Source organism: Chlorocebus sabaeus, chromosome 7, assembly GCF_047675955.1.
Source record: "Chlorocebus sabaeus isolate Y175 chromosome 7, mChlSab1.0.hap1, whole genome shotgun sequence".
In the NCBI taxonomy this organism is placed as follows: domain Eukaryota; kingdom Metazoa; phylum Chordata; class Mammalia; order Primates; family Cercopithecidae; genus Chlorocebus; species Chlorocebus sabaeus.
The window spans coordinates 34,376,865-34,389,123 of NC_132910.1; the positions used below are offsets into that span (position 1 = coordinate 34,376,865).

General features: G+C 37.3%; 1 protein-coding gene across 5 annotated transcripts in view; it reads right to left on the minus strand.

Moving 5' to 3' along the window:
• The window catches only part of LIN54 (lin-54 DREAM MuvB core complex component), a 90,574-nt gene that overhangs the window by 49,214 nt on the left and 29,101 nt on the right, over positions 1-12,259 (minus strand). For 4 of the 5 annotated variants that reach the window (XM_007999091.3, XM_007999088.3, XM_007999093.3 and 1 more), the window contains exons 3-4: positions 9,944-10,067; positions 1,370-1,512 (exon numbers count right to left, since the gene is read on the minus strand). The exons of the other annotated variant lie outside the window; for it this stretch is intronic. In XM_007999091.3, the coding sequence (XP_007997282.3) occupies positions 1,370-1,512; positions 9,944-10,067 (267 nt within the window). The remainder of the gene's footprint in view (positions 1-1,369; positions 1,513-9,943; positions 10,068-12,259) is intronic. 5 annotated transcript variants of the gene reach the window in all.

Below are 12,259 nucleotides of genomic sequence, written 5' to 3' on the forward strand. Positions count from 1 at the left end.
AACCAGGCATCAGTATTTATTAAACCTCTCCAGGTGATCCCAATAAGCAGATAAGGGCGAGAATCACTGTCCTAGAAGCAATGAGAAGTCACAGAAGTTCAAACTCCCCTGAAGACAATGAAAACGTCCATCTAACCTTAGCACCCTCGGCTCTCACACTGCAAAAATCAGTGAGGCTCCCTGAAAGGCCACACTTTTACACCTTTATGTAAAGTATCACCTCAATCCTGAAAGACCCTTCTGCTCATCCAGAGCTAAGTCCAACCCACCTTTACGGTTAAGACCTTTTAAGAATAAGCTCCTTTGTATAAACCTTCCCTGCCAAACACACAGCAGTCATTTATCCATCTGTGACCATTGTAATTTTGTAGGATAATTTTTAATGTTTCAGTCTAACTACCTTATTGAACTCCTTGAAATGAAAAACCTCATCCATGTTTTATCCCCAGTGCCTATCACTATGCATGGCACAGTTACCCTCAAATTTCTGCCAAATTCATTCGATTTAGGGCAAACCTTATGAAGGAAGAATTTGACCTTAATAAACTATATGAGATATCATATTTGTACATTATATTCAAGGTTCATTAAAGAAACCAACATCCAGACTTTTAAAAAATGTAAGGCAAATGTTTAATGTTTGTTCTATTTATGAACAGTAACAAATCAAAGAAAGCAGGTGCAAAGGGCAGTATGTTTCCAGAGTCACAAGCGTGAAACCTGACAGAATAATAATGCTTGGCTTTCTATCTGAATAATATGTCCTTTAAAACATATCTTTTTCAAAATGATATGCTGGTATAATAACAACTGTATGTTTTAGGAAAGTGAGTTAGATGACTTACTTTACCTGACAACAAAATGAGAAAGCATTTGAATGCTTCCAATAAAATGTACTCAAGTTTAAACAACACTGATAATATGGCTACCAGCATCTGATGGCAATTGCTAGTACTCTGGGTCCTGTTACCAAGCAGAAGTTCAGATCTCCATTTTTTTAAAGTTACATTCAATATTTTATATTTATATTGTTAAGTCTATATGTACCTTCCACAAATACAGTAATTTTGCTACAATATTAACTAAAGAAGAACTCAACACCTACATTATCGACTTTATTCAAAAGATTTTGTTGTACCCACATTCATATGGGCTATGGAAATCATATTCACATGCAAAATGATTACTATGTGTTTAAAGTAAGTTTTTTAATCTGTCAGACATCCTTAATTACTAAATTAATCCAGTCTTCACTGAATGCCTATTACTTGCTTGGGAATGTATTAAAACTGAAGTATCTGAAGTGACTAGTAAGAAAATAAAGGCATCAACCACAATATTTGGTATTTGTGGCTAATTGATTTTTTACCTTATTTGGCGATTTCAAAGGTGAGATGGCTATTTTATTTGGTGTCTGTGTTGTAGAATTTAAAGTTGATCCAATAACACCACTTTCAGATATTGTTATGGTCTTTGATGGAGTTCCGGGAGTAGACTGTGAAAGAACCCTACCTGCAAATGAGAGGCAGCACATCAGTTTGACTTTTTTCAATAATAGTATAAAAATTTATGTGATGATGCTCTACACTCACAAGGACTGCAGAATGTATGTTCGTTATTTCATGTTCAACACTTAATGAGGCACTAATGAACTGTGGTAACCCTAGGCAGAACTAAACAAAACACTACTTCTTAGCAATACTTAATATCAGCCTACAGTAAACTCTACAAAAACAGTTTAACTCATGTGTTCATCAATACTGTTGCTATATTCATCAGAGAGAAAGCTCAGGGCAACTAAGCAACGTGCCCTGTGTAACACAGCTCCTGAAAGTCAGGACATGAACCCAAGTCTTAAAACTTCCATCTCTGTATCTATAGCTGTCTTCCCATTTGAACTTAAGCCATGAAGGTACAACTGATATCCACACTTATAAAACAGATAGTTACTGGATTAATTTAAACACTGACAGATTTAATACTATCTGATTTTAGACAGCCAAACGGGATTAAAAAAATGTTTTTTCTATCCACCCCAGCCAGATTCCATACTGCGTTCCCTTCCGGACAGGACCCTTCAGAAACAACAATGAAAAACTCTAGTGTCTGGATGCTTGGGGAACTGAAAATCATATTATATTGAGTTGAAATATCAGGAATTTTTATCCTAGGCAAGAAGAGACTACAGACATAACAGATCTTCAAATTCTTGAAGACTGTGTGATAGCTGTTATTCCCATTCACCAAGTATTCCAGTTTTCTCCCATTCTGGGCACACGGTAGAACTGCACTTGCACTTCCTACCACTCCCACCCCATCTTGTAGTTAAGAGTCATGACACTACTCCTGGCAGATGAGTTATGAGTAGAAGTGATGTGTGTCATTCTTGGGTCATAGCATTTATTACTGCCTATGCAAGACCTTCCAAAGTTTATTTTCCTCCACCATCTGAGATGGCAGCTCCTCGGTTAGCCTGTGTCCCTGAGTGACTATGAAGAGAAGATACTTTTTGAACCCACAATGGTCATATAGATAATCACGAAGTATGAATTTTTTAAAAAACAGGTTTTTTACCCTTCTGAGATTTGGAGATTATTTTGGCAGAAAAACCAAGATTATCCTAACTAATCCAGGCTGTCAGGTTAAAGGCTTAGAACCAATCTGTATCACATCAAATGCAGAGAAACAGAAAATACTTCAGCTCAGCACTAAGAAATAACTTCTAACAAAAATTTCCAATTGAAATGACTATTTCAACACAAGCGAGTTTCTAGTCACTAAAGGTATCCCAAGCAGATGCTGGATAATCAAATACACTGGCTAAAGAAGTCAAGCATCTAAGAAGCAGAGAAGATTGATAACTAAATTATCTCTAGAATCTGCTCTAACCTTTAGATACTATGATTAAACCCATAGATCCAGCTATAGAGATGAAGGAGAAAGCATGGCAGTGAGGGAGAAAGGGTAAGACAGAAAGAAAGGACTTTCACTTTAGACAAAAATAAAGAACTAATGCTTAGCAGCTTCTGGGCCATTTTTCCTGATAACAATGCCAAAGTATGCCTTTTTTTTTCTCCCCCTCAGAGACAAAGGTCTCGCTCAGTTACCCAGGCTAGAAAGCAGTGGTATGATCATAGCTCACTGCAGCCTCGATCTTCTGGGCTCAAATGATCCTCCCACCTCAGCCTTCTGAGTAGCTGGGGCCACAGGCACATGCCACCATTCTCAGCTATTTAAAAATTTTTTTTTGACATGGAGTTTTGTCATGTTGCCCAGACTGGCACAGTTTCTTTTTTAAAGTAAATCAAGTTTTTTCACCATCTATGAATTTTTTAAGTATTTTTAATACAATTTTCAAAATTTCTTTGTAGTATATAGATTAATTTTAATGACATTCTGCCAGGTTTTTAAAAAACCTGAATACATCATAACTACATAAAGGCAATTCTAAATAAACAAAATGAATCTACATCAAATGTTTAGAGAGCTGCTCTAAAGTATCGAGCCTGTCTAAAGTAATATATTTGTCTATTCTGGTTTCCAAAGCTAACACTTGTGGGATAAGTGTGAAGCCCCAACAACCATTATGTTAAGAAAAGAAATTACCAGTAAAGACACAGTTTCATAAAATATTCAATATTTATAGCCACTGCTATAATTTCATATTTGTTAGGAATTACGCATCTTTCAGATAATATTCATAAAGAGCCGGGGACAGTGGCTCACACCTGTAATCCCAGCACTTTGGGAGGCCGAGGCGGGTGGATCACGAGGTCAGGAATTCGAGACCAGCCTGGCCAACATGGTGAAACCCCGTCTCTACTAAAACTACAAAAATTAGCTGGGCATGGTGGCATGCGTCTGTAATCCCAGTTACTTGGGAGGCAGAGGTAGCGGTGAGCTGAGATTGCGCCATTGCACTCCAGCCTGGGCAACAAGAGGAAGAATCCCTCTTAAAAAAAAAAAAGAAAAGAAAAAGAAAAAAAAATTCATATAGAAAATCCTCAATTCCTGAGGATAACTGATATCAGAAAAAGGCAACTTAATATTAATTCACTTAAAACAGGAACAAAAACTTCAATATAAATTACAAAACTAAAAGTAATAAAATTTTACTTTCTTTTTGTGGCCTATATTTTTTAAAAATTCCGTTTATAATTGCAACTATATTAACTCTTAGGATGAACAAAGAAAAAAATCAGCTGTTGAGTTTCAGGGAGAGAGATGGCTTCTGAAAATCTGGATGACAGCAAAAGGATAAATTATGTTGATAATGATAAATGGGCATGACATACTCATAAAGCAGGTCATTTCTACCAAAATATTTCTAGATTTCATCAATGTTCCCAAGAACCTTGATATCCTTTGAAATTCAAGTTACTCTTTTTGAGGGTCCACTTGGCTTTTATCCTGATGGCATTTCTGATGATCTAATCTAACCTCCAAATCCCTATTTATCCTTAGTTCCACAGATTCAAGCAAGCATGCAAGTTACATAATTTCACCTTGAAATCAATTTCTGTTGTCAGGTATTCTCCAAGAATCAAAAGAGACACACTCCTTAAAGCCACAGACTGGATAGGCTGGGGCAGGAAGCTAGAATATTTGAGTAAGGCCAAATTCTGTAAGAGATTAATTTCACATTGTGATGAAGCTTGCTCCCGTGAAGCAACCTTCTACCGTGAGAGCTGCGATAATGGGAACCTCTATTATCTCATGGAACTACCTCAAGTCTTGTCAGGTGGTTGGTATCTACATTTTACTAAACTAAGATGAACAAAATAATGTATTTACCTAAGATCACAGAGAAAATCAATAGAAGACCCATGACTAAAAACCCAAGTTTCCCAATAGTTCCTACTGTATCACTATAGTACCTCCATGATATACATATTCATGCAACAATACTCATTCACAGAACTACATCAAAGGGCCAAAAATAGGGGCCGGGCACAGTGGCTCACGCCTGTAATCCCAGCACTTCAGGAGGCCAAAGCGGGTGGATCACGAGGTCAGGAGATCGAGACCATCTTGGTTAACACGGTGAAACCCTGTCTCTATTAAAAATACAAAAAATTAGCTGGGCGTGGTGGCAGGCACCTATAGTCCCAGCTACTCAGGAGGCTGAGGCAAGAGAATGGCGTGAACCCTCGAGGCGGAGCTTGCAGTGAGCCGAAATCATGCCACTGCGCTCAGCCTGGGCGACAGAGCAAAACTCCATCTGAAAAAAAAAGTGCCAAAAATTGTGCTAGGTTCTGGGGAGGTGAAGACAGAGGAGAAAGTGAAAGAGCGAGAGAAACAAGATAAAAGAACCATCAATACAGTACATACATAACTACAATGGAACATGATTCTGCCTTAAAAAGAAAATTCTGATATATACTACAACACAAATGCACCTTAAGGACATTATGCTAAGTGAAATAAGCCAATCAAAAAAAAAAAGGGCAATGGATGGGCATGGTGGCTCACACCTGTAATCCCAGCACTTTGGGAGGCTGAGGTGGGCAGATCACCTGAGGTAAGGAGTTTGAGAACAGCGTGGCCAACATGGTGAAACACTATCTCTACTAAAAATACAAAAATTGGCCAGGCGTGATGGCACACACCTGTAATCCCAGCTACTTGGGAGGCTGAAGCAAGAGAATCACTTGAACCTAGGAGACAGAGGTTGCAGGGAGCCAAGATCGTACCACTGCATTCCAACCTGGGCAACAGACTGAGACTCCATCTTAAATCCCAGCTACTTGGGAGGCTGAGGCAGGAGGATCATTTGAACCCGGGAAGGCACAGGTTGCAGTGAGCCAAGATCGCGCCACTGCACTCCAGCCTGAGTGACAGAGTGACAGACTGTCTCAAAAAAAAAAAAACCATGGAGAGATAAAAGTGGGATGCTAGTTGCCAGATGCTGGACTGGGGAAGGAAGAAAAAGGAGTTTTTGCTTAATGGGTACGAGATTTCAGTTTTGCAAAAAGAAAAAGTTTTAGAGAAGGGATGGTGGTGATGGTTGTATAACAATGCGAATGTGCCTCATGCCAATGAACTATACACTTAAAACAGTTAAGATGAGGCTGGGTGCAGTGACTCACATCTGTAATCCCAGCACTTTGGAAGGCTGAGGCGGGTGGATCACTTGAGGTCATAAGTTCAAGACCAGCCTGATCAACATGGTGAAACCCCTTCTCTACTAAAAATACAAAAATTAGCCAGATGTGGTGGAGCATGCCTGTAGTCTCAGCAATTCAGGAAGCTGAGGGAGGAGAATCACTTGACCCTGGGAGGTAGAGGCTGCAGTGAGTTGAGATCATGTCACTGCACTCCAGCCTGGGTGACAGAGTAAAACTCCATCTCAAAAAAAAAAAAAGTTAAGATGGTAAATTTTATGTTATGTATATCTTACCACAATTTTTTAAAAATAAGTTTTTTAAAAGAACTAGATGATGAGGCCAGGCACAGTGGCTCATGCCTGTAATCCCAGCACTTTGGGAGGCTGAGGCGGGAGGATTACCTAAGGTCAGGAGTTCGAGACCCGCCTGGCCAACATGGTGAAACCTCGTCTCCACTAAAAATACAAAAAATTAGCCAGGCATAGTGCCAAGCACCTGTAATCCCAGCTACTCAGGAGGCTGAGACAGGAGAATCGCTTGAACCCGGGAGGCGGAGGTTGCAGTGAGCCAAGATCGCGCCATTGCACTCTAGCTTGGGCAACCAGAGCGAAAACTCCGTTCAAAAAAAAAAAAAAAAAGAGAGAGAGCACTAGATGATGAACAAAAAAACAAAAACAAACAAAAAAACTACCATCATGAAAAATTATAAGGGTTATGGGGAGACAGACAAGAAAACCAACATTTATAATATAGTACGACTAATGGATAACTCAAAGCCAGTGTGAAATTTATCAGAAGTTTAAGATAAGTACTTGGTAAATATAACCAATTTTTATGGAAATAAATAGGAAATGATCAGAAAAAGAATATCTGACTAAACCTAGAAGTCAAAAACTTCCGACATGGGTAATCTAAGACATAAAATGGATGAGTCAGCCGCGAGGAACAGCAAAGAAAGGCATTCCATGTAAAAGGAACTTTGCCAAGACCCTTAGTCCTACAACTTAGTTTCGATCCATTTGGTGATTTCTTACAATAAGTTAAATCAGTAGGTTTGGAGCTACTATTTGGAGGTGAAAATAAAAAGGCATGCATTAGATCATAAATGCCTTTAATGCTAAGAAAGCACTGGCATTTGAACTTAATCCTGATGGGTCCAGCTGAAGAAATGAACAAGGCCAAGAAAATTTTAAGCAAGGGTGTGACAAGTTCAGATATGCATTTTAGAAAACTCACTTATATACAAATAAAAAATCATCCTGACTGAAACACAGAAAAAGATAGTCATCTTTAATGAGAAGCCCAAAAACCATTAAAAAAAAAAAATCTCAAGGTACTTTGAAAGAGCATTAGCTGGCAGGGCGCAGTGGCGCATGCCTGTAGTCCCAGCACTTTGGGAGGCCAAGACGGGTGGATCACAAGGTCAGGAGTTCGAGACCAGCCTGACCAACATGGTGAAACCCCCGTCTCTACTAAAAATACAAAAATTAGCTGGTTGTGGTGGCGGGCGCCTGTAATCCCAGTTACTCGGGAGGCTGAGGCAGGAGAATCGCTTGAACCCGGGAAGCGGAGGTTGCAGTGAGCCGAGATCGTGCCATTGTACTCCAGCCTGGGCAACAGGGCGAGATTGTCTCAAAAAAAAAAAAAAGCATTCTGCAATATAAAGACTAGCTGCATGGAAAAAGACTGCAGTCTTAGCTGCAATGTAAACATAAAGATGATGGAATCTCCTTGTGATACAATTCAACAGAAAGGCACTTGGATGGTTTAAAATTTAGCATATATGAATTTTTAAAGGTTATAAAGAACCAGTTAAAAGTAGAAATTATCTATCCAAACTGAACTTAATGCCAACAATGCTAGTAAAATTTTACAGAAGTATATCTCTATGTATTCTGGTAGGGCTATTAAGTCCGTGTGCAATTAAAAAATAAAGTTACAATCAGTCTGCAACACATTATAAACAACCCAAAGACCAAGCAATGACATATACAAATGTCTATGATAGGGTGAACTCTTGACATTAACCAAAAATTCATTCAGACACTTCCTCAAACACTACAACTGTTTACCATACAACCCATACCTCCTCCTTCCCATTAACTAAAACTTTTCAGGGACTCTCTCAGAGTCTCTTCAGAAACTCAAAACAGTAAAGAATATCCCATTAAAACACTCCTGGTTAAGCCCCTCTACCTATACAAAATCTCCAAGGGGACTGGTGTTTTCTTTTTAATCAATACTTCCAACCCTTGCTTACTTATAGCCAATTGCAGCCCACTTCCTAAACCAGCTCCAAACCCAAACCCTTTCCAATCTTTTCTTTGGGGCCACACCTGCCTCCCATGACATGTCTCAAGACATCAGCTTCCTATACTGTCACAAATCTCTACTGAGCACCAAGAGAAAGAGAACAGTCACTCACCTAACACTGCTTCCACATTACAATTTTTCCATCTCTTCTCATTAGCTAAAATGAGAAGCCTCTCTACATACAAATACAAATCAAGCCTGCATACAAATCAAAGCCTCAGGAAAATGACAAGTCACTGCCATTTTGACTTCCGAGTTGCCTACCACTATGTTGTAAATGTATTAAAGACAGATGGTTTTAATATACATGCTAGGAATGATCAGTTAATATTTGAGTACCCTCATCAAGAATACACAGTCTAGGGATGGGTAATTAGGATATGAAAGTCTCTAGTCAAAAGTTTACCATCCAGAGGTGCTTTCATATAAGCCTTTAGCACAGTAGAAATTAGAAATGATCCTATAACTAGTTAAAGAGTCATTTAGTATGGCCCTGGATTAAAGATCAATATGGCTGTGTGATTCTTCTCTAAAAACCTTGAGCTGCTAGCCAAACAAGGAATAGGAAGGTTGGACTTAGCCAAGCCATCAGAGAAAGAGACCAGAAAAAGAGAATCAATGGTGTCTACAAGAGAGCAACAGGATGGGTCATGGACTTCATCTTGAGGAAGGAAGAATTTGAGGACAGGAAAGGAATGATTATTGAGAAAGTAGAAAAATAAATGGACCAGAAATTTCAAAGTCAATTGCTGGAGGGAGTAGAAAGGCAAGTAAACTAAAAGAATAAAGAGAACGAACACTTGAAGTCAAGATTTCTGAGGTGATATAGTGATTGGTGATGACACATATTAAAGTATAAAATAAAAGAGAACTGGGCCACACTAAGGAGTGTTCTAATAAAAGTAATTCAGCTAAAATTCTGTTATCACTTAAGTAATTACTATCATCGTGGCAATTTTCTGTTTACAGATAACTCCATATAGAGTATACTAAAATACTGAAACCAAAAATTCAAACAGAAATCATGAAATACTACACTCTTGTGTATATTAATTTAAATTTATTAAACTTAGCACATGTGCTCCAGAGTCAAATTGCCTGGGTTCAAATTCCAGCTCAGCCATTTACTAGCTGAGTGCCTCCACTTCCACATTGGCAAAATGGGGATGTTATCAGTACCTACCTCATAGGATTCCTGGGGAATGATATAGTCACCACATGTAAAGGGCTAAGAATGGCGCCTGGCACACGGTGAACACTACATAAATATTAGCTAGTATTATTGGAGTTTGAGACTTTGCTAGTATCATGGTAAATTTCTACCAAAAACTAAAGAGACTAAAGTAATGAACTGATTTTCAGATAAGGCATTTTGCTTGAAGCAAACATTTCTTATTAACTAGTCTGGTTTATAATAATAAGCTATGTTTGTTACACTAAAACATTTTAAGTTGGCAGAACAGCCTTTTTAAATCTAAAAGGAAGATAAATATTTAGCTTAATAAACTATAAAGAAATATAACCTGCAATGACTGGTGGTGAAACTTGAGTTGTCTGTCCTGTAACTGCTTTACTATTAATTGGTTTTGCAAAGATCAGCTTCGTGATTACTGGACCAGAGGTTGGCGTTCGAGGCTTCTTAGCAATCTGAAACATATAAATAACTATGAAGACCATCTGTTTCTATAAAATGCCTATGAAATCAAAATTATACCAAAGATTCATACAAAGTAGTACATGTAAAACCGGCTCACACTTAACAGAATATATCTATGTATTAATATTAATGTTAAGAACATTTAAAATGCAGACATTCATCAAAATATTAATATGATCATATCCTTAATCCCATATATAATACCACCTTTGCATTTTATTACAATTCCTTATTTTCATGTCTTGGATATATGCATATGATGAAAACAAAATTAATAATGCTTAATGAAAAAATAAAACTATGGCACAGTAATATTCTTGTTCAAAATAACAAATTAATAATAAAAAGAGTAAGTAAAGAAAGTATAGTGCGAATGACGAAGCCACCTATATATACAATTACATTGGCCCTTGGATGCAAAATATAAATACACACACATTAAAGGTAGGCTTATGACTAGATTTTCAACTTTAGATCTAAATATGAGGAGTAGATTAAGGGAGAACTGAGTAAGGTAAAGCCCTAGGGTACAAAACAGAAAAATTTGGTAGAACAAAAAACTATTATAAGGGCAACAGCTGTGAAATATTATTTACTAAACTATTAGGTACTATACTTTTCTTCTTTTAAAGATGGGGTTCCAGGCCAGGTGCAGTGGCTCACGCCTGTAATTCCAGCCCTTTGGGAGGCTGAGGCAGGAGGATCACTTGAGGTCAGGAGTTCAAGACCAGCCGGGCCAAAATGGTGAAACCCTGTCTCTATAAAAATACAAAAATTAGCAGGGTGCAGTGGCACACGCCTATAATCTTAGCTACTCGGGAGGCTGAGGCAGGAGAATTGCTTGAACCCAGGAGCAGAGGTTGCAGGGAGTCGAGACTGCACCACTGCACTCCAGCCTGGGTGACAGAGAGAGTGAGACTCTGTCTCAAAAAAAAAAAAAAAAAAAAAAAAAAAATTTGGGGTCTCATCTCGTCACCCAGGCTGGAGTGCAGTGGTGCAATCATAGTTCACTGCAGCCTGAAACTCCTGGGCTACAGCAACTGTTTACTATATTTTAAATTCCTTGAAGAGAGAATCTATATTTAATTCATCTCCAACTTGAAGTTATATATTGGCACACTGTTGACCTGAATTATAATTCTCCGCAAGTCAAGGAGTGTAGAATTATCAAATGTTTATATTGCAATTATCACCATATACAAAGACACAGCTTCTTCTGAAAGTTAAAAGAAGAAATTTACCTACGATAAAAATCAAAGAATTTTAGAGTGTGAAGAACATTAAATATTAATTATATCTTTTGGCAATGAAAATTGAGACCATAAAAGTACTATTTATTATAGGAAATAGTGACTCAAATGAAAATATATGACCAACGTGAATACCTGAAATACACCGGAAGCTATAATAGATCACAGAACTAGACAAATACTAGCTCTTTGTGCTCAAATTATAAATTAAACTAAATAACACAATATACTCACAATATATTACTTTTTTATACTCAGAATACATTACTGACAAAACCAACTGCATCTACGATACAAATTACTTAAAAAAGATACCCATTATTGTATTTAAAAACAGCCAACTTGCAAAACTATAACATACTCAAATAAATCCATAATTATACTCTAGAAAGCTAATGAAATTTAGAGAAATACAAATTTCCCAAGTATGTTTACAGAACTAAAACCCTAAAGTCAGTCAAAATTGTATCTATTGTATCTATAATATTAAGGATCTCTAGAGGTAGAAGTATTGCTATTCTTAGAAAGCCATATTAGCAATAAATAACCTTAGCCATAACAATTATGGGCTTAAAGTATTTCCCCATTTTAAACTGATTTTTCACAATCATGAGTATATGAATACTTATCAGTGAGGAAAAAAATATAAACAATACAACCAAAAGCACATTAATTATTCAAATAAATAATCTCATCTTGCCCTTGTGGTTATGTTTCTTTAGCGGTGCTGAAAATAATAACTTTTGGTTCCATTAAAGAACTATGAATTTTTTGCACTATGAATTCTAAAGTATCCCGGAACAAAATTATTAAGTAAAACAAAGCATCAAAGATCACTTTAACAAGTTTATAGAATCAGCAGCTTAAGACAAAAATGAAAAAAAACCTTACAAATAAGGTAGTAAAATATGTCATCAAGTAATACATATAAG